The 22,272-nt window shown below is 47.1% G+C and overlaps 1 protein-coding gene across 1 annotated transcript in view; it reads right to left on the bottom strand.

The window, feature by feature from the left end:
* LOC117366173 (acyl-CoA-binding domain-containing protein 4-like) overlaps nt 1-17,305 on the bottom strand; it is a 34,516-nt gene extending 17,211 nt beyond the window's left edge. The window contains exons 1-4 of the mRNA XM_033957348.1: nt 17,080-17,305; nt 16,682-16,855; nt 11,413-11,503; nt 11,095-11,205 (exon numbers count right to left, since the gene is read on the bottom strand). Of these exons, the coding sequence (XP_033813239.1) occupies nt 11,095-11,205; nt 11,413-11,503; nt 16,682-16,855; nt 17,080-17,141 (438 nt within the window). The 5' untranslated portion in view covers nt 17,142-17,305. The remainder of the gene's footprint in view (nt 1-11,094; nt 11,206-11,412; nt 11,504-16,681; nt 16,856-17,079) is intronic.
* Between the last annotated feature and the right edge of the window lie 4,967 nt (nt 17,306-22,272).

The following is a 22,272-nucleotide window of genomic DNA, read 5'->3' as shown; positions in this document are numbered from 1 at the left end:
CTGCTGTCCCTGGATAACACCTGTTACGGTAAGTAACTGTGCTTTATCCCAGGACAAGCAGGCAGCATATTCTTGACTGATGGGTGACCTCCAAGCTAACAAAAAGAGGGATGGTGGGAAGGTTGGCCATTAGGAAAACAAATTTTGTAAAACAGATTGGCCGAAGTGTCCATCCCGTCTGGAGAAAGCATCCAGACAATAATGAGATGTAAAAGTATGAACTGAGGACCAAGTAGCAGCCTTGCAGATTTCCTCAATAGGCGTGGAGCGAAGGAAAGCCACAGATGCTGCCATAGCTCGAACTCTATGGGCCGTGACAGAACCTTCCAGTGTCAGTCCGGTCTGAGCATAACTGAAAGAAATGCACGCTGCCAGCCAATTAGACAACGTACGTTTAGAAACAGGACGTCTCAATTTATTCGGATCAAAGGACAGAAAGAGTTGGGGAGGTTTATCTGTGGGGCTTAGTAAGCTCTAAATAGTAAGCCAGAGCCCGCTTACAGTCCAAAGTATGCAGAGCTTGTTCTTCAGAATGAGAGTGAGGTTTCGGAAAGAAGACAGGCAGAACAATGGATTGGTTGAGATGGAATTCCGAGACAACCTTAGGGAGAAACTTTGGATGTGTACGCAGAACCACCTTGTCATGATGAAAGACTGTAAAAGGTGGATCAGCAACTAGTGCATGTAGCTCACTGACCCTCCTGACAGAGGTAAGAGCAATAAGGAAAAGTACCTTCCAAGTGAGAAACTTGAAAGGAGCGGTAGCCAAAGGTTCAAAAGGAGGCTTCATTAAGGCGGAAAGAACCACATTGAGATCCCAGATTACCGGAGGGGCTTTGAGAGGTGGTTTCACATTGAAAAGACCCCGCATGAATCTGGACACCAAGGGATGAGCCGAGAGAAGTTTTCCATGAACTGGCTCATGAAAAGCAGCAATAGCACTGAGGTGGACTCTGATGGAAGTAGACTTGAGGCCAGAGTCAGACAAAGAAAGAAGATAATCCAATAAGGTCTCCACTGCAAGGGAAGTGGGATCATGATGATGAAGAAGACACCAGGAAGAAAACCGTGTCCACTTCTGATGGTAACATTGCAGAGTGGCCGGTTTCCTGGAGGCATCCAGAATGGAACGAACGGGCTGAGACAAAAGAGTATCATGAGAAGTCAGCCCGAGAGAAACCAAGCTGTCAGGTGCAGAGATGGAAGGTTGGGATGCAAAAGGGTCTCCTGATGTTGCGTAAGCAGAGAAGGAAACAGTGGAAGAAGGAAAGGCTCCCTGGAACTGAGTAGAAGTAGAAGGGAGAACCAATGTTGCCTGGGCCACCGTGGAGCAATCAGAATCATGGTGGCTCCTTCCCTCTTGAGCTTGAACAAGGTTCGTAACATGAGAGGCAGAGGAGGGAAAGCGTACAGGAACAGATTGGACCAATCGAGGAGAAATGCATCCGCTGCCAGACGGTAAGGGGAGTAGAGTCTGGAGCAGAATAGGGGCAGCTGGTGATTGTGAGGACCTGCAAAGAGGTCTATCTGAGGAGTGCCCCACTGAGCGAAGATGGACTGTAGAGTTAAAGGATCGAGTGTCCACTCGCGAGGCTGGAGAATTCTGCTGAGCTTGTCTGCTAAGGAATTCTGTTCTCCCTGAATGTAGATAGCTTTCAGGAATAGTTGGTGATCTGTGGCCCAAGCCCAAATCTTCTGGGCTTCCTGGCACAAGAGGCGAGAGCCTGTCCCACCCTGCTTGTTGATGTAGTACATCGCAACTTGATTGTCTGTGCACAGCAGGAGGACCTGAGGAAAGAGAAGATGTTGGAAGGCCTTGAGGGCATAAAACATTGCTCTGAGTTCCAGGAAATTGATGTGATGTTTCATTTCCTGGGCTGTCCAAAGTCCTTGAGTTTGGAATTCGTTCAAATGAGCTCCCCAGGCATAAGGGGAGGCGTCGGTGGTGATGACAAGTTGATGAGGAGGTAGATGAAACAGAAGACCTCTGGAGAGATTTGAGGATATCAACCACCATTGTAGAGACTGACGAAGAGATGATGTCACAGATATGTGTCGTGAGCAAGGATCCGTCGCTTGGGACCACTGGGTAGCTAGGGTCCATTGAGGAGTGCGCAGGTGAAGACGTGCGAGGGGTGTGACATGAACTGTGGAGGCCATGTGACCCAAGAGTATCATCATTTGCTTGGCAGAGATGGAACGTTGTGGAAGCACCTGCTGACATAGAGATTGAAGAGTTTGAAGACGGTTGGACGGCAGGTATGCTCTCATGAGGACTGTGTCCAGCACCGCTCCAATGAATTGAAGTCTCTGAGTGGGGATGAGATGAGATTTGGGTAGATTGATCTCGAACCCCAGAAGCTGTAGAAACAGGATGGTTTGGTTGGTGGCCAGGAGCACTGTTTGAGATGAATTGGCCTTGATTAACCAATCGTCCAGATAAGGAAAGACTTGAAGGTGGTGAGAACGTAGAAAGGCAGCCACCACAATCAGACATTTGGTGAACACTCTTGGAGAGGAGGCAAGACCGAAGGGCAGCACCTTGTATTGGTAATGACAATGATTGATCATGAAGCGGAGGTACTGTCTGGAGGCCAGATTGACCGGAATGTGAGTGTATGCCTCTTTGAGATCGAGGGAGCATAGCCAGTCGCTTTGATGGAGAAGAGGATAAAGAGTTGCCAGAGAAAGCATCTTGAATTTCTCCTTGACCAAGCATTTGTTGAGATCGCGAAGATCTAGGATGGGTCTGAGATCCCCTGTTTTTTTGGGGACCAGAAAATAACGGGAGTAGAATCCCTGCCCCTTCTGATCTAGAGGAACTTCCTCTATGGCGTTCAGGAGGAGGAGGGATTGAACCTCCTGAAGAAGGAGAGAAGACTGAGAGGTATTCAAAGCAGACTCTCTTGGCAGACTTTGTGCAGGATGTGTCTGAAAGTTGAGAGAGTAGCCGTGGCGGATGATGTTGAGGACCCACTGATCCGATGTGATGTTCTCCCAACGGCTGGTGTAACAAGAAAGACGTCCTCCTATGGGTCGAGGGAGATTGGCAGATGGTGGAATACTGGCTATGCTTTGGAGAACCACGTCAAAAGGGTTGGGTAGACTTTTGTGGTGGAGGAGGCTTCACCTGTTGCTGCTGGGCTGGCCTAGGTGGTTGTCGCTGTTGCTGACGTCTAGGCTGTTGAGTAGCCGGTGGCAAGGGACAGGCAGCATAGTGGCATTGGTAGGCAGATTGTTGGCGAAAAGGCCGAGCAGGTGGAGTCTTTTTCTTAGTCTTCAGGAGAGTATCCCACCGAGTCTCATGGGCAGACAGCTTTTGTGTAGTGGAATCTATGGACTCTCCAAAGAGCTCATCACCCAAGCAGGGAGCAAACACCTTCCAGAACATTAATCAACATACTAACTACTCACCCTCTCATAAAATTCACATCAATAGCATGCGCATATATGAATATACGATCTATCAACCCAAAGACAGAACTAATCAAAGACTGGCTGATCAAAGATAATCTAGGTTGCCTCTTCCTAGCCGAAACCTGGCTCACTTCTGACTCAGACCCTAGCATTACTGAATTCTGCCCAAACGGATACAAACTAAAGCTAGTATGTAGAGAAAAGAGAAGAGGAGGAGGTCTAGCAATCATTGCAAAAAACAACTTCAACATTAAAGTCCTAGCCATGCACTCCACCCCCCACCTAGACCTTCTAGCCTGCCAACTTTCTGACAACACTCTCACAGGAACTCTGAACTGCCTTCTCTGCTATGTCACACCAGGAAAATGGAACACCTCTAAACAAGAACTCGAAGAATTTATCCTCCAGCATTCCCTCTCCTCCACACATAACCTGATCCTAGGAGACATCAATCTCCACTTAGAAGACCACACCTCCAAACAAGTAGCAGACATTCTTTCATACCTCAACACCCTATCTTACCAGATACTCAATCCCGAACCCACGCATGAAAAGGGCCATCAACTTGATATAGCCGCTTACACTTTCCCCAACCTTAACACACAAAACATCCACATCACCAACGGCTCATGGCATCCCACCTTATGGTCTGACCATTACAAGTACACCTTCACAATTAACTGGGTGCAGAATAACAACAAACCCACGCCACACACAAGAAGCTTCAAGTCCAGAAAGAAAATCAATCCTACCACATTCTGGGACACAGTAGACCCAGAAATAGACCTAAACAATCCCAAAGGATTCATAAACACCTGGCGCTCCACAAGTGAATCCACTTTAAACAAACTAGCACCACTAAAAACAAAAAATAAAATATGCAGACCATCAGACAAATGGTTTGACGCCGAACTCCTACACCTAAAAAGACAATGCAGACAATTAGAAAGGACATGGAAAAAACAGAAACAAGACCACACCAAAACAGAATGGAGACACCAAATCAAACAATACAAAATCAAACTGAAGGAAAAAAGAACAGACTACTACTCCAAACTCATTGGCACCGATAAACCGGACACAAAAAAACTTTTCAACCTTGTCAGAAATCTCACTGATACCAAACCCCACCTCGCCACCCTAGGAAACCAAACCCCAACAGCCTCCCAACTAGCGGACCATTTCAAACACAAAATCATCACAATCAGATCCACATTTAACAACTCTCAAAACATCTTAGAAAAGATACTAACAAAACCCACAAAAGACGAAGCCACCTCAGCAGATAGGATCTGGACCGACTTCCCAACGACACAATGGTCAGACCTAGACCGGCTGTAAAAAAAATACAGCAAATCTTCATGTGATTTGAACAATTGTCCTCCTTATCTACTAGCTACAGTGTCCACTAAATTCACAGCTGGTCTCACGCTATGGCTGCAAACTACCCTAAGGGAAGGTCAGTTCCCCCCGGAACTTGGCGAAATCATAATTACTCCCATACTAAAAGACCCCAAAGGCCCAATAGACAGCCCAACAAATTATAGACCAATCGCTTCTATACCTCTATACGTCAAACTCATAGAGGGTCTAGTAGCACAATATCTCGCCAATTACCTAGAAGACCACCACATCCTACACCCTACTCAATCCGGATTCAGAACCAATCACAGTACTGAAACACTTCTGGTTTCCCTACTAGACATAGCCCATCAGCACCTCAGCAAAGGAAATAAGTTACTAATCATCCAACTCGATCTTTCAGCAGCATTCGACTTAGTTGACCATTCCATACTACTCCAGATACTAGATGCCATAGGAATATCAGGTAATGTTCTCAACTGGTTCCAAGGATTCCTCAAAACAAGATCATACAGAGTCAAGTCAAATGATCTTCTATCCGACTCATGGTCAAACCCCTGCGGAGTTCCACAAGGATCCCCTCTATCGCCCATACTTTTCAACCTCTTCATAGCATCCCTAGGCACGGCCCTAGATGCCCTAAACATTACATCCTTCAGCTACGCGGATGATATAACCATCCTCCTCCCCTTCGACATCCAAGACCCCACCTCCAACGGATGCCTGAAAACAACATTAGAAACTGTAGAAAAATGGATGACGAACCACAAGTTAAAACTGAATGCGGAGAAAACCAAATTCCTACTACTAGAGAAGGAACAAAAATCATAGGAGACAGAGGGTGGGAGTGAAGGGCCACTACTCGGACTGGAGGAAGGTCACGAGTGGGGTCCCGCAGGGCTCAGTACTAGGGCCGCTGCTATTTAATGTATTCATAAATGATCTGGAAACAGGGACGAAGTGTGAGATAATAAAATTTGCAGGTGACACTAAACTATTTAGTAGAGCTCGGACTAAAGAAGACTGTGAAAAACTGCAAAGGGACTTGAACAAACTAGGGGAATGGGCAACGAGATGGCAGATGAAGTTCAATGTTGAGAAATGTAAAGTATTACATGTGGGAAACAGAAACCCGAGGTACAACTATACGATGGGAGGGATGTTTTTAAATGAGAGTACCCAAGAAAGAGACCTGGGGGTGATGGTGGACTTGACAATGAAGCCGTCGGCACAGTGTGCAGCGGCTGCTAAGAAGGCAAATAGAATGCTAGGCATCATCAAAAAGGGTATTACAACCAGAACGAAAGAAGTTATCTTGCCATTGTATCGAGCAATGGTGCGTCCGCATCTGGAGTACTGCATCCAATATTGGTCGCCGTACCTTAAGAAGGATATGGCGATACTCGAGAGGGTTCAGAGGAGAGCGACACGTCTGATAAAAGGGATGGAAAACCTTTCATACGCTGAGAGATTGGAAAAGCTGGGACTTTTTTCCCTGGAGAAGAGAAGACTTAGAGGAGATATGATAGAGACTTACAAGATCATGAAGGGCATAGAGAGAGTAGAGAGGGACAGATTCTTCACACTTTCAAAAAATAAAAGAACAAGAGGGCATTCAGAAAAGTTGAAAGGGGACAGATTCAGAACGAATGCTAGGAAGTTCTTCTTTACCCAGCGTGTGGTGGACACCTGGAATGCGCTTCCAGAGGGCGTGATAGGGCAGAGTACGGTACTGGGGTTCAAGAGGGAATTGGACAACTTTCTGCTGGAAAAGGGAATAGAGGGGTATAGATAGAGGATTACTGCACAGGTCCTGGACCTGTTGGGCCGCCGCGTGAGCAGACTGCTGGGCACGATGGACCTCAGGTCTGACCCAGTAGAGGCATTTCTTATGTTCTTATCCCTAACAGAACTAGATGTAAACACAATCAAATATCCAATACAGAATACTCTCAAAATTCTGGGAACACACCTAGACAGAGGCTGCACAATGCAAACACAAATACACAAAACCATAAAAAAAGCATTCTTCACCATGCGAAACCTAAGAAAAATAAGAAAATTCTTTTCCAAAGAACACTTCAAGATCATTGTACAATCCCTCATACTCAGCTCCTTAGATTACTGCAACAGCCTCTACCTACCTTGCCCAAATACTATGATAAAACAACTACAGACCGTTCAGAACACAGCTATCAGACTCATCTACTCGCTCAGCAAATTCGACCACGTCACACCCGCCTATGTAGACTCTCACTGGCTTCCGATAAAAGCAAGAACTCAATTCAAACTCTACTGCTTACTTTTCAAAGTAACCCATGGTACGGCCCCCAATTACCTAAACAACCGTCTTTGCCGCTACCGACTACCCAGATCAAGAAGAACTCAGAATCTTTTCACCTTCCCCCCTCATAATGGTACCCGACGTAAGAAACTTTACGACAGCCTTCTAGCAACTCAGGCAGCGAAAATTGACCCCACCATCACCAAACTGATGATCAAAACAACAGACATCAAAGTGTTTTGGAAAGAAATCAAAACATTTCTTTTCAAAAAACACGTCCATACTTAATATTCCCCTCCCCAATCGCACATGCACTCTCCCCAGCAAATAACACACTAGTCATCCCCTTGAACCTCATTTATGAAAAAAATCCAAACTCCTAAATAAGCATCTCCCTTAGGTATCCATTTAACCTTCTCCTAAAAAAGCATCTCCCTTAGGTATCCACTCAACTGATTCCTTCAAAGTTAGGTATCTTTCTTCAGTTGCCTATATTGTTTTCCCCACTGAACCTTGTAACTACTTGAACCCTGTCAAGTTATTCTATCGATAATTCCAGATATCTTATACTTGTATTTCTATACCACAACATGTAATTTACTTAAATCGTTGTAATGTAATTCTCTCGGTAATGTCCTGATCTCTTTTAACTGTAATCCGCTTAGAACTGCAAGGCACAGGCGGAATAGAAATCACAAATGTAATGTAATGTAATTTGCTAGGCGGTCCTGATGATTTACATCGAGCTCTGAGACTCTGAGCCATGTCAACCGACGCATGGCAACAGACATAGCCGTGGCCCTAGAAGTCAATTCAAATGTGTCATAAATTGACCGAACTAGGAACTTGCGTAACTGGAGAAGAGAGGAAGAGCAGGCATGAAATGCAGATTTCTTGCGGTCAGGGAGGTACTTTTCAAAAGCAGCCATGTTTTGAATGAGGTGCTTTAAATAAAATGAAAAATGAAAAGCGTAGTTCCCTGACCTATTGGCTAACATGGCATTCTGATATAAACGTTTGCCAAATTTGTCCATGGCTTTTCCTTCTCTGCCAGGAGGGACTGAGGCATACACACTAGCTCCCGCTGATTTCTTAAGTGTGGATTCTACCAAAAGAGACTCATGCGGGAGCTGAGGTTTGTCAAAACCAGGAATAGGGATAACCTTGTATAAGGAGTCCAATTTACGAGGAGCTCCTGGTACAGTCAGGGGAGTCTCTAAATTTTTATAAAAAGTCTCTCGTAAGATATCATGGAGAGGAAGTTTGAGAAATTCCCTTGGAGGCTGGTCAAAGTCCAGAGCATCAAGGAATGCCTTGGATTTCTTCGACTCAGCCTCCAAGGGAATAGAAAGAGATTCACACATCTCTTTTAAGAAAGAGGTAAAAGATGTGGAATCCTGCTTAGAAGAGGGATCAGCAACAAGTTGATCCTCTTCATCAGAGGAACACTCACCCTCAGACAGAAAGGGCTCTTCAGAGTCACCCCACAAATCAGGGTCCCGAATCTGAGAGCCACGGTCTCGAGACTCCGGAGTGGAGGGTTCCAGGTGTCGGGTTTTGCGCACCGACTTACCCGACCTCATAGACACGGTACCAGGAGATGTGACATGCTGTGTCGGTACCGAAGTCTGCACCGCCTGGTGTTGAGCTCTCGGTTCCGGTGCTAAGATTGGCATCGAAGTCGAGGAAGCAGTGTGAACCGGTACCGACAAAGTGGATGCCGATAAAAGAGGGCGCTCCACTGTCGGTACCGGTGGCTCAGACCGGACCGGGACTGGAAGGCTCGGTGTCAAAAGTGCGGGAAGGAGTTGTTGCAACTGCTCCTTAAGTTGCACTTGCAGGACAGCAGCAATCCGCTCGTCCAGCGAAGGCACCGGTACCGCCTTTTTCTTCTGCGGTACCTGTGGTGCCGCTCTACGCTCCGAGGATGAGGAACCCGATGTCGAGGGGCTCACCTCAATAGGAGCGGAGCGCTTCCGTGGGCGCCTCGAGGTCGGCAGGATTGGACTCGCTGCTACTGAGACCGGAGGACGCTCCAACGGAGATGGCTTCTTAGCCGGCTTACCTGAGTGTTGCGACGCCGGCGTAGTGTTGTGCGGCGTCGACGAAGTGGGTGCCGACTGAGGTGGTGCCGATGCCGGTGTTGATGTCGCAGGGTCAGACATATCGGCACCGAAGAGCAAACGTTATTGGATTTGTCGGTTTTTTAAAGTACGTTTTTTCAAAGTGGCACAGCGGGTGCAGGTAGAAGCCTGATGCTCTGGACCCAGGCACTGTAAGCACCAATTGTGCGGGTCCATAAGAGAGATAGGCCGTGCACACCGCTGGCACTTTTTAAAACCTGGCTGGGGGGGCATGAAAGGAAAAACGGCTTCTGCCAAATCGAAGGCCGAGGCCTCGATGGCGGCAGCAGGCCCCGCCGGGGCAAAACCGACGAAATGAAGAAAAATGAAAAAAACTGTTTGTTTTTTTTAAAGAAAATAATAAAAGAAAAAAAGGAAATATAATTTCCAAAAAGATTTCGCGAGCGGGAAGGCAACAGAAAAAAATCTTTTCAACAGCCGTTGAAAAGTGCGACTTCTTAGCTCCGCGGAAACTAAGAAACTGGGGACCGCGCGCCTCCGTCGGGCGGGAAGGCATTCGCGCGTGCGCGGTGCGGCCTGCTAGAACTTTCCAAGTTCTTAGAGTGCAATCACTCTAAAATTGTCCGTACCGGGGCTCCGTCGGTGCCGTCACCCATCAGTCAAGAATATGCTGCCTGCTTGTCCTGGGATAAAAGTTATGTCACAAGACTTCTATTGCATGTCTTTGAATCGTTTTTGAAACACTGCAAAAAATTTATTGAATGTGAAGGACGCTACTTTGAAAAAGAAAAATGATCAGATCCTGTGGAGTCATCTGATTCTGAATTTTTAAATAAGTCATTATTTTTCAATCAGCCCTCGTACATGTGTAAATAACTCTTGCTTCTCTCATTTTTAGTACCCTTTATAGAAACTGGGTGCTGGTGTCTGCTTTTTCCTTCTGTGTGTTTGTGGTTCAGTGTTTATTTTTTTATCTGCATTTTTTTTATTACCGTGTTTCCCCGAAAATAAGACCTACCCTGAAAATAAGCCCAAGCATGATTTTTGGGGTAGGTCTTAATATAAGCCCTACCCCCTGAAAATAAGCCCTAATCGCCAGTGGCAGCAGCGCGACCCCTGCCCCTTCCATCTGTCCCTCCCTTCCAAACCCCGACTGCGAGATCAAAATACCTGGCAGCACAGGCTGCATCGCGGCCTGCCCTTCTCACGCCCGGCTGTTCCGTACCACGTTGCTGATGACATCATCAGTGATGCAGCAGAGGAATGCCTGGACGCGAGAAGGGCAGGTCGCAATGCAGCCTGTGCTGCCGTTTGTTTTCAGGTATTTCGGCTCGCGGTCAGGGTTCGGATGGGAAGGAGAGATGAAAGGGTCGGTGGGGGGTGCGGGGCAGTAGGGGAATGGGAGGGATAGAAAGATGCTGCACAGGGGGATGGGAGGGAGGGATAGAAAGATACTGCACAAGGGGATGGGTGAGAGGGGAGGAAAGATGCTTGCACATGTGGAGGAGAGAAAGGAAATAGGAAGAATTGGGGTGGAGTAGAGGAAGGGAAAGATGATCATTGTACATGAAAAAAAATAAGACCTAGTGCCTTTTTTGGGCCCAAAATTCATATAAGAAAGTGTCTTATTTTCAGGGGAACATGGTAAGGGCGAGTCACCTGGATTTTTTATTTCTGTTAGTTTCTTTAGCCTTTGTCTTCTCTATAGTATGAGCTAATATTTTTTAATTAATCTTTGAAAGTTATGCTATTTCTGTAGTATTTCTTCTTTTATTTCTTTATACCCGTTTCCAAGCTGTATATGACTTAAAATTCTAACAAGAAAAAAAAAAGTGGGGCTAAGTGTGAGAAACAGTTGCTCAATGCTACAGCCAGTCCCAATGTCTTCATGAGAAGCTTCACCAGGGGCCTTCAGTGGAGGCAGAAGGGGCATGCATAAGAACTTACCTGTGGGGTAACTTCCAGCTCTGCCAAGATTTGCCCTGGCTTCTTGGTCCCCTTATTCCTCTGGGGCTGGTTCAGCTTCTTTCCTCTTCTGGGTCCACTTTTCTTTGAGAGCTGAACACAAAAACAAGTAGAGGCAATGGAGAAAAGAACTATGGATTCCACCAGTTTCTTTATAATGACTAGCAAAACAAAAGTCACAGGAAGAAACCAAAGCTCTGCATATATTCAGAATAGCTCAGAAAAGGAGGAATTCACCGGCTCCATAAGAAAACTGATGTATTGATCCAACAAGGCCTGACCATTGTTAACCTAACACACCTGTCCTTTCACTACTAGCTGCAACTTCATCCTTGTGCATCCCTCCATCCAGGAAATTGCATCATTGGCATCTCCGATCCACTGAAGACACCTAAGAAACGAAAATGTGTGACAATATTACAGAAAACAAAAGTCACTGCTTTTATCTAAGGTATGGGATAAGTTTTCACCGTTGCTGCCTGTATTTTATCTGTTCTGTAATGAAATGATGCAGCAGGGCCAGTTCTACCACTAGGCATTCGCCTAAGAAAGCTAAGCTTCAGGGGTAGCAGTGTTGCATTGTACCAGCACAGCTTACAAAAAAGCCCTTTAAAGTTGCTGTCAGCAGCAGGTCTTTGACCATCTGTGTATGCATATATTCAGGTTAAAGGCCTGCTGCTAAGAAAAAGCAACAAGATGTCAGGAGGAGCAGGAAGCAGCAGGTCTTGACAGCATATACAGAGATGCTCAAAGGTCTGCCATTGTGGTTTCTTTTCTATTCTATGCAGTCTCCATTCTGACGGCAATTCAGGTAAGGTAACAGCAGCAACAGTGGAGGAGAAAGGGAAGAAGGGGGAATTTTTTTATATCTTCAGAGGGGAAGATAGGGAGGAGAGGGAAGTTGGAAACTTTGGAGAGGGGGGAAGGGGAGAAGGCTGGCCAACTTGGGGGAGTGACAATGGGGAAAAATGCTTGATATCTTGGGGGAGAGAGAAGATGCTTGACACCATGGGGGGTATTCAAGTTTGAGGACTGTTATTCTGTTGTTTTTTTTCTTTCTGAAATATTAATAAGAATTTTGAACTTAAAAAAAAGAAAGGAAGGAGAAGAGGAGATATATTGGACACCTTTGGGGGAGAAGGAAAATGAAGGGGAAAAGCAGTAGACATGATGGGGGAGGGGTGGAGGAGACAGTTTCTAGACATCTTTGGTGGAGGGGGAAGGAATTGAAGGAGAGAGAATTTTAGTGGGGAGGGAAGGCAAGAGATGCTTAACAGTTGAAGGTAGAGGGAAGGGAGGGATGTTGGACTAGAGATGGAGTGGGTAGGATGAAGTCCTTGACCCTCCCAGTAAAGGGCAAGGGCAGTGCCAGGGAGGATCGCATCCAGAGGGCAAACGACTGGCTCAGGGATGGTGCAAGGAGATGAACTTTGGTTTCTTGCAACATGGAGAGGCATTACAAGGACTACAGGGACCAGACGGGTTACACCTGACCAGAAGAGGGAAGAACGTCCTTGGACACCGTCTAGCCCGCCTACTACACAGGGCTTTAAACTAGGTAAGTTGGGGGAGGGTACGGGCACAAACAACCTACCTGGCGAGCTAAGCTGCCAATACTTTTTTGAGTCTAATGTAAGTAAACACCGATCTGGGTCAGGGAAGAGTATACACACTTTTGAGTCTGGGGTTGGCTCACATTATAATTCTGGGTCACATTGTAATTCTGGGTCTAAGGGGAGTATAATTCTGGGTCTAAGGGGAGTTCACATTGTAATTCTGGGTCTAGAGGGAGTACACATTGTAATTCTGGGTCCAGCGAGAGAACACACATTGCAAATTGTACTAAAGGAGTTCAAGTAGCCCAAGCGGGAATACCCCCACAGGGTACACACATTTCCGAGTCTGGGATGGGAACACACTGTAGTTCTGGGTCTGGGGAGTCCGGGATAGGTGCATGTTGTAACTCTGGGTCTAGGGAAAGTACAAAACATGCGAATAATGCTAAAGGTGTCCAAGTAGCTCAAGTGGGAACATCCCCACTGAGACATAACAAACATACAACATGGTGGGCTATGTACGTAAACGCCCACAGTCTGGGAAACAAGATCCTGGAATTAGAAACAGAAATGAGGAATGCCGACCTGGATGTGGTGGCGATATCTGAGACCTGGCTCACGGATTCCCACGGGTGGGACATGATCATACCGGGTTACAACTTGCTTCGCTGGGACAGGGAGGGCAAAATGGGAGGAGGTGTAGCATTATATACTAAAGATGACATTAAGGTCACCAGAATCACAGATGTCCACTACACTGGGGAATCCCTTCGAGTAAATTTGGCCAGAGGGAAGGACAAATGCCTGTATCTTGGCGTAATATACAGACCCCCAAGACAACAGGATGACCTAGATATGGAATTAATCAGAGATATAGAGAATATCACCTTGCGTGGAGACACAGTATTGTTAGGTGACTTCAACAAACCTGATGTGGATTGGGACACGCTTTCCTCTGCTTCTGGCAGCAGCAGGAGGCTATTAAACTCTATGAAGGGAGCAAGACTCAGGCAACTGGTGTTGGAACCAACAAGGGATCAGGAAATACTGGACCTGATACTTACCAATGGAGAAAGTGTCACAGAGGTCTCGGTGGGCAACACATTGGCCTCCAGTGACCACAACATGGTATGGTTCAATCTCAGGAAAGGTTTCACTAAATCTACCACACTGACCAAGGTCCTCAAATTCAAGGACACAAACTTCAAAGAAATGGGAGACTTTGTTCACCAGGCGCTACAAAGCCAAGCAGAAACCGATAACGTGGAAGAAATGTGGTCGACTTTGAAAGCCACCATACAAGAAGCAACAAACCGCTATGTTAAATCAGTAAGTAAATGGCGAAGGAACAATAAGCCACAGTGGTTCTCTGCGGAGATTTTGGACCTCATCAAGGAGAAGAAAAAAGCATTCATCTCTTACAAACAATCAGGGAAACAGGACTCTAGGGAAGTCTATCTGGCCAAGTCAAAAGCCGACAAAACAGCAGTTAGGGAGGCCAAATTCCGCATGGAGGAGTCTCTAGCGAAGAACATCCAGAAAGGAGATAAATCCTTCTACAGGTATATCAGTGACAGAAATAAGAACTCAGGCGGGATAGTACGTCTTAGGAAACCAGACGGAGACTATGTAGAAGCGGACTCGGAAAAAGCCCAACTGTTAAATGAATACTTCTGCTCAGTCTTCACCCGCGAGGCGCCAGGACTCGGCCCTCAGCTACAGACAAGGGTTGACGCAGATGATCCGTTTAGTAATTTCGAGTTTACACCCAGCGGTGTCTACTGCGAGCTGTCAAAACTTAAGGTTAACAAGGCAATGGGGCCTGACAACCTACACCCCAGGGTGCTCAGGGAGTTGTGTGGTCTTGGCAGAACCACTATCCGCGCTCTTCAATCTCTCCCTTAATACGGGTAATGTTTCGTTGGACTGGAAGACGGCTAACGTCATTCCACTCCACAAGAAAGGCTCCAAGATGGAGACAGCAAACTACAGACCAGTGAGTCTCACATCAATAGTGTGCAAACTAATGGAAACTCTAATCAAACGCCAATTGGATACGATCCTGAACGAGGAGAATCTACGGGATCCTCGTCAATATGGATTTACTAAGGGGAGATCCTGCCAATCCAACCTGATCAGCTTCTTTGACTGGGTGACGAGGAAGCTGGATGTTGGGGAGTCCCTGGACATTGTATACCTGGACTTCAGTAAAGCATTCGATAGCGTACCACACCGCAGGTTGCTGAGCAAGATGAGTTCTATAGGATTGGGCGACACATTGACGAAATGGGTTGGGAACTGGCTTGGAGGTAGGCTTCAGAGGGTAGTGGTGAAAGGCACCCCCTCCGAAATGACGGAGGTAATCAGTGGAGTGCCGCATGGCTCGGTCCTGGGCCCGATCCTATTCAACATCTTCATAAGAGACTTGGCAGAAGGGCTGCGAGGTAAAATAACATTATTCGCCGATGACACCAAACAAAGCAATGTAGTGGGCAAAAGCACAACAGACATAAATTCAATGTCCGACAACATGATGCACGACCTACTCCTACTGGAGCGCTGGTCTAAGTCCTGGCAACTCAGCTTCAATGCCAAAAAATGCAAAGTCATGCACCTGGGCAGCCAAAATCCATGCAAGACTTACACCCTTAATGGTGAGATCCTAACAAGAACTGAAGCAGAACGAGACTTAGGGTGATTGTCAGTGAGAACATGAAGACTGCCAATCAAGTGGAGCAAGCTTCATCCAGGGCAAGGCAAATCATAGGTTGCATACGCAGGAGTTTCGTCAGCCGTAAGTCTGAAGTCATTATGCCATTGTATAGATCCATGGTGAGGCCCCACCTGGAATACTGTTTGCACTTCTGGAGGCCACATTACCGTAAGGATGTGCTGAGACTGGAATCGGTCCAGAGAATGGCCACCCGGATGGTCTCGGGACTCAAGGATCTGAAGTCATTATGCCATTGTATAGATCCATGGTGAGGCCCCACCTGGAATACTGTGTGCAATTCTGGAGGCTGCATTACCCTAAGGATGTGCTGAGACTGGAGTCGGTCCAGAGAATGGCCACCCGGATGATCTCGGGACTCAAGGATCTCCCGTACGAGGAACGGCTGGATAAGTTGCAGCTGTACTCACTCGAGGAACACAGAGAGAGGGGTGACATGATCGAGACATTCAAGTATCTCACGGGCCGCATCGAGGTGGAAAAAGATATCTTCTTTTTCAAGGGGCCCGCGGCAACAAGGGGGCATCCGTGGAAAATCAGGGACAGAAAACTGCAAGGGGACACCAGGAAATTCTTTTTCACTGAAAGGGTGGTTGATCGATGGAATAGTCTTCCACTTCAGGTTATTGAGGCCAGCAGCGTGCCTGATTTTAAGGCCAAATGGGATAGACACGTGGGATCTATTCACAGAGAAAGGTAGAGGAGGGTCATTGAGGTGGGCAGACTAGATGGGCCATGGCCCTTATCTGCCGTCTATTTCTATGTTTCTAACTAATGGGTCACCCAAAGTATTGGATACACCCTTGGACTTACCCTAATGGGATGCATGTGTATGTATAAAATGTGTGTGTCAGAAGTTTGCATTCCTTTTGCCCAGGCTATACCCGTTCTGCAGTGGGGTTCCACAATAAGTTTGATTTTCTTTTTTGCCAAATTAAGTTCCTGCTTTGGTGATAATCTTTATATTAATTACCAAGCTCCCTAATTTCAAGAGGAAGACTTTTAGTTACTCTTGAATTTTAACTTGTCTTGTGTTTCTAATCATTGAAATTCATGCTGTAGGTCCCATAATGCACCATGATAGGGCTGTCACAAATCTAGGATTAGTCAAAAATCTCCCTCCTACTGTAGAACTGGGTGCTTTTGCAGTTCTGCTTTTTCATTCCATTTAAAATATCAAGAAAATCATCCTTAGTCTAATCGGAGGTTAAATCCCACAGTTTAATTTTAGCTAACTAGAGACAATCTGCTTTCTTGACAAGTTGACATCTCCCCTTCGCACCTTGTTTGAGAAGAGAGTGCTCCCAGCTTCAAAGGTTCTCCAGCCCCGGTCAGCTCTACTTCCACCGTGGTATTCTCTGAGAAAACAGACCAGTCTCCCCAACTGAATACAACTAGCTGATCAGGAAAAGGCGGCAAGATATCCACAGCAAACTGGAGCGGATCCACAGACACACTGGAGAGAGAAATAAGGGAAAAAAGCCCAGAAAAAAAAAATTGATATTAAATGAAAAAAAAAAATAGATAATTGGGTGGGGGGAGGAAAGCATTGCTGGGTACCCAGAAGAAATAGGGCTGGGATGCAGATTTTAATCCAGCCCTCTGATATCAATTTGTCTCTAGGAAAGGGACTCGCACTGTGTCCCGAAGCAACTCATCCCGACCTCGGCTCTCTCTTACCGCAACAGGCGGAGCGGCGGCTTCTGCGGGCAGCACACGGCCCAGAGTTGGAAGCGCTCCATAGCTCGGTCGCCCAAAACACCTGCGCACCTCTTCAGTCTCGGGTAGTAGGAAGGCGCGAGAAGCTCCAAAATCTCCCGCCGACCTTCTAACCCGCCCTACCAGCACTCTCATTGGCCAGCGTTCTCCGAAGAGGCGGATTAATCGAGAGTTCAGCTCGTCCGAGCACGCCACCTATGGGTCAGGAGGGGAACAAAAAAGAGACGGGAGACCGTGAAAGAACCGATTTTCGATCTGTAGGTCCAACTCCGGGGTCCATGACTGCCAGCTGTATTGTTAGGGGCTGGTCCCTGCCCTACTGTCTATAGTTCTATACCTACAGAGAGCAATCATTTGTTAGCATAGTAGAGTGGAGTGGAGGGGGAAGCACTGGGGGCGAGCCTCGGTCTATGCTGCACCTAGGCTATAGGAAGTTGTAGCACCAGAGGCTGATTTCTCGGACTGCAGATTTTGCAGGTAGCAAGGCAGGAGCAAAGGATATTAGACACTCAAGGCGAAGTTCCGGTCTTGCGGAATGGAGTGGACCACAGGGCCATGGACCCAGTAATTAGAGGGCTTGTAGCCAGCGTTTGGCCCCTTCATCCAAAAGAAGTTGTTCTTGTACAATCCCACTCTATTCCTGAACAAGTGGATTATTATGCATCCCATTTTGCAGATCACTGCTTCATTTACATAACCAATGTTCCCTCTAAGGATTGAAGAGGTGTGTGCAAAAAAAAATATGCATGAGCGACAAGTTACATACTCCACAAATTTATGAGCAGGCGCGGAGGATGAGTGCCCGTGAGATTGTGGGAGGATTAAATACTCAAAACTTAGAAGAATAACAATTTACTTAAAGTTTTTGCTTCGCCAGCTTTCTGGTATCTTTACATACAGTGGCGTACCTAGCATATGTGACACCCAGGGCCCATCATTTTTTGGCCACCCCCCCCCCCCCCCATCTGTACGAAAAACATGATTTTTAGTAACAAGCTACACGTCACACATGAGTACCTAGGAAAAGGCAGCATCTTACATATTGCAGTGAGCAGTACATCAATACACCCATTGTAAAACTAAACAAGCCAGACCAGCACAGATCAATCCAACACCGTCGATCCTAACAGAAAACCATGTCTTTCGAACACACAGAACATAGAAAACACCTTCGCCTAGTATGGAATATATCATCACAAACTAACCCCTCCCTCTTTTACAAAACTTTAGTGTGGATTTTAACCACGGTGGTAACAGCTCTGACGCTCATAGAATTCTGAGAATCAGAGCTGCTACCACCATGGCTGGCGCTAAAAAACGCTCCACAGTTTTGTAAAAGAGGGGATAAAATAGAAATACACAGCTTCAACGCTTTAGCTCAGGGGTGCCCAAACTTTTTGGGCTTGCGAGCTACTTTAAAATGACCAAGTCAAAATGATCTACCAACAATAAAATTAAAAAACAAAGCACACTATATGCTGAGAAAATATTAATTATCATTCCTATTCTGGGTTTTTTTCAAAGAGGTCAAGGCAGATGACTCTATGCATTGTCACCTCAGTAACAACCATACAAAAATAGACAAATATACCCCCCTTCCTTTTTATTAAACCACAATAGCAGTTTTTAGCGCAAGGAACTGCGCTAAATGCCCAGCGCTGCTCTCAACGCTCATAGGCTCCCTGCCCTAAAAAATACTATTGTGTTTAGTAAAAGGAGGCCATAGTGCAAAATATAGACAGCATATATAAATTCAGACACATTTTGATCACTAAATTTAAAATAAAATCATTTTTCCTACCTTGTCTGGTGATTTCATGAGTCTCTGGTTGCACTTTCATCTTCTGACTGTGCATCCAATCTTTCTTCCCTTCTTTCAGCCTGTATGCTTCCTCTCCTCCAGACCTCATTCCCTCCCCTAACTTTTTCTTCCTCTCCCTGCCCTTTCTTTCTTTTTTCTCTCTTGATGCCCCCTTTCTTTTTTTCTGTTTCCCTTCTGTCTCCCTGCCTGCCCCCTTTCTTTCTTTCTCCCTACCCTCCACAAAGCCACTGCTGCCACCATCGGGGGAAACAGGCCCCAAAGCCACCGCCGCGGCTGCCCCAAGCTCTCTCTGCTTCCCACCGTAGGGCCCACCAGCATTCCCCCGACGTCAATTCTGCCGTCGGAGAGGAAGTTCCCCCCCCCCCCCGCCTCCCCTTGGTACGCCACTGAAGACATGGCAGCAGTTCCTCTCACGAATCCCCACCTGCGTCGGAAGTCCGATGCAATCTGGGATCTTGAGAGGAGCCACCGCTGCATCTTTCAACTTAAAATAAACTAAGGCGAGCAGGGCAGACCGCCGCCGCCGCTTCCTCTCACCTCCGCCCGCCCTCGATTGAGCGACACGAGAAAACGTATGAGCGACGCCACTGAAAATAGTGAGAAATCGCTCTTGCACTCAGCTTAGAGGGAACATTGATTATGACCTTCCCCTCTTATCTCAGTATTGCCCTCTGACTTCCAGTTGCTTTCCTGCAAGTGAGACAGTAAGAGCTAGTCTTATCTGCTTCAGCTTCTTTTTTCTCTCTGTCTTTCTTTTTCAGACTTTGGTGTTCATACTGCAGAGGTTCCCCACGTGGCAGCTCTGGCTGTGGAAAATCTCAGACTTTCTGGTTAAGTCTGCTTCTAAGGGGTTGACTGCTCTGCAGTGCACCCTCAGAACAGCCTGCATTCACTGATTGGGGCTCAGGCTTTGCTCACCCCAGGTTCGTCTGCTAGTAGACTTGTGCGCAGGCTGTGTGGCTGCATGGAGGTGTACCCAGAATCGGAGCCGACTGCATTCCTCCACCTCTTTGCATGAATGGCATTTCCAGGCGAGGTGGAGGTCTCCAATTGAGGTGTCTGGGCTGTGAGTCAGAAGAACGGCAGGCCAATTCCAGGGCTTACTGAAGCAGAGGATCTCCCTGTAAACTGTTTCTACTAGTGCTGCCCGATTTCCGATTCAAATCGATTCACCAATTCACTTTGGGTGATTGATTCGAATTAATTCATTAAAAAAAAAAATCAGCCTCCTGATTCGGTGACTGACCCTCCTCCCTTGCCCCCCTAAAGCAGGAGCGGCAGCGCTGCCTCTTGCTGGCCGACCACTGTCGCTCTTGCTTTAGGGGGCGAGGGGGAGGGTCAGTCGGGAAGTGCTGCAGTGTCCTTTAGCTTCCCCCCTGGCCTCCCACTCCTACCTTTAGAACATCTAGATCTCCTGCAGTTCTTCCTGTACATCTCTGGCGGACAACCAAATTTCAGCTGTTTGCAGTTTCCGCTAACTCACCTTCCCCGTTTCCCCCAGCCCATTCCCCTTCCGCCTTGGGGGGAGACAATATAATAAAATCATTCTCCGAGCTAATTGCTGCAAGAAGGGGCAGGGCTGGAGTGTTCAGGAGCTCCGAGAAAGAAAATAAAAGATAAACGGCAAAATCTATTTCCTGCTTTTCATCCAACCAGGGGGAACCTTGGCAGACAGACGAAAGAAAGCAACCAATTAGTGCTCAGATTCTCCGTCGTCCTACTATTTGCAACCAATGGTGAGGGGAAAGAGTAGGGCTACTATTGCTTCTTGTTCCAGGAATTTTTCTGTTGGTTTACCTAATTACAGCAGTGGAGCAGCCTGCAGAGAGGATCGCCGGTGCTGTAGCGATCCTTGCAGGCTGCCATCGGCCTCCGCAGCTGTCATTATCTCTGCCGCAATCCTGCCCCTCACGTCAGAGGAGGGGCGGGACACCGGCAGAGGGAACAACAGCTGCGGAGGCCAATGGCAGCCTGCAAGGATCGCTACATCGGCAATCCTCTCTACAGGCTGCTCCGCTGCTGTAATTAGGTAAATGTAAGAGCGGGAGGCCAAGAGGGAAGCTGGGGGAACATGCAGGCCTTTGGGGTGGGGGCAGGCCTTCAGGGGGGGAAACATGCAGGCCTTCAGGGGGAGCAGGCCTTCAGGGGAACATGCAGGCATTTGGGGGGTGCCAGGCCTTCAGGGGGGAAACATGCAGGCCTTTGGGGCGGGGGCAGGCCTTCGGGGGGGGGGGAACATGCAGGCCTTCAGAGGGGCAGGCCTTCAGGGGGAACATGCAGGCCTTCAGGGGGGCAGGCCTTCAGGGGGAGGGGGCCCTGGTGTAGAAGTACACAGAGGTAGAGAGGGAAGGGGGGTTCAAAGAGACATGCATATATCGGACAGGGGGAGGGAGGGATAGGGAAGAAATAATGGGTCTAAAAACAGAGGAGAGGGAGAGAGATGGTGGACAATGGGATTTAGGGAGGGAAGGAACAGAAAGGAAGAGAAGTTAGACCAAGGGATGGTATGGAGGGGGATGGATGATAGAGGTACTGGATAGGAAGGTAGTTGGTATGAGAAGAGAAAGGGAAAACACCTACACCCTGGGGTGGTGGGGAAGGAGGGAGAGATGCTGGATGAAAGGGTAGTTGAGAAAAAAAGAGATGGTGGATTTGGAGATGGTGGGGTCCATCGCTGCAGCTGCGGGGATGGAGATGAAAAAAAGGAAAGATGCCAGACCTCTGGTTGAGGGAAGGGAAATGGAAGAGGAGGACAGATGGATGGATGGTTAGCACAGAGAAAGAAAAAAAAAAATGACAAATGGGCAGGAGACTGGCAAGCAAGTTATCCGAAGACGTTTGTCTCAGAGCCTGGGACCAACATGATTTGAATAATGACCAGACAACAAAAGATAGAAAAAATAATTTTATTTTCTGTTCTGTGATTACAATATGTCAGATTTGAAATGTGTATCCTGTCAGAGCTGGTGTTAGACCATGAATGTGAGCTAGGATTTAACAGAGAGGGGAAAAGTCTTGGAAGTGAGCCTTGAAGATGTACGCAGGCAGATAAAAAAACTAAAAACTGACAAATCCCCGGGTCCGGACGGAATCCATCCAAGGGTTCTGAAGGAATTAAAGGAGGAGATAGCGGAACTACTGCAGCAAATTTGCAATCTATCCCTGAAAACAGGCATGATCCCGGAGGACTGGAAGATAGCCAACGATACGCCCATCTTTTAAAAGGGATCAAGAGGTGATCTGGGAAATTACAGACCAGTGAGTCTGACCTCGGTTCCGGAGAAAATGGCGGAAGCACTGATAAAAGAGAACATTGATGAACATTTTTAAAG

Source organism: Geotrypetes seraphini, chromosome 8 (assembly GCF_902459505.1).
Source record: "Geotrypetes seraphini chromosome 8, aGeoSer1.1, whole genome shotgun sequence".
NCBI lineage: Eukaryota > Metazoa > Chordata > Amphibia > Gymnophiona > Dermophiidae > Geotrypetes > Geotrypetes seraphini.
This window is presented reverse-complemented; position numbering and strand designations above follow the sequence as displayed.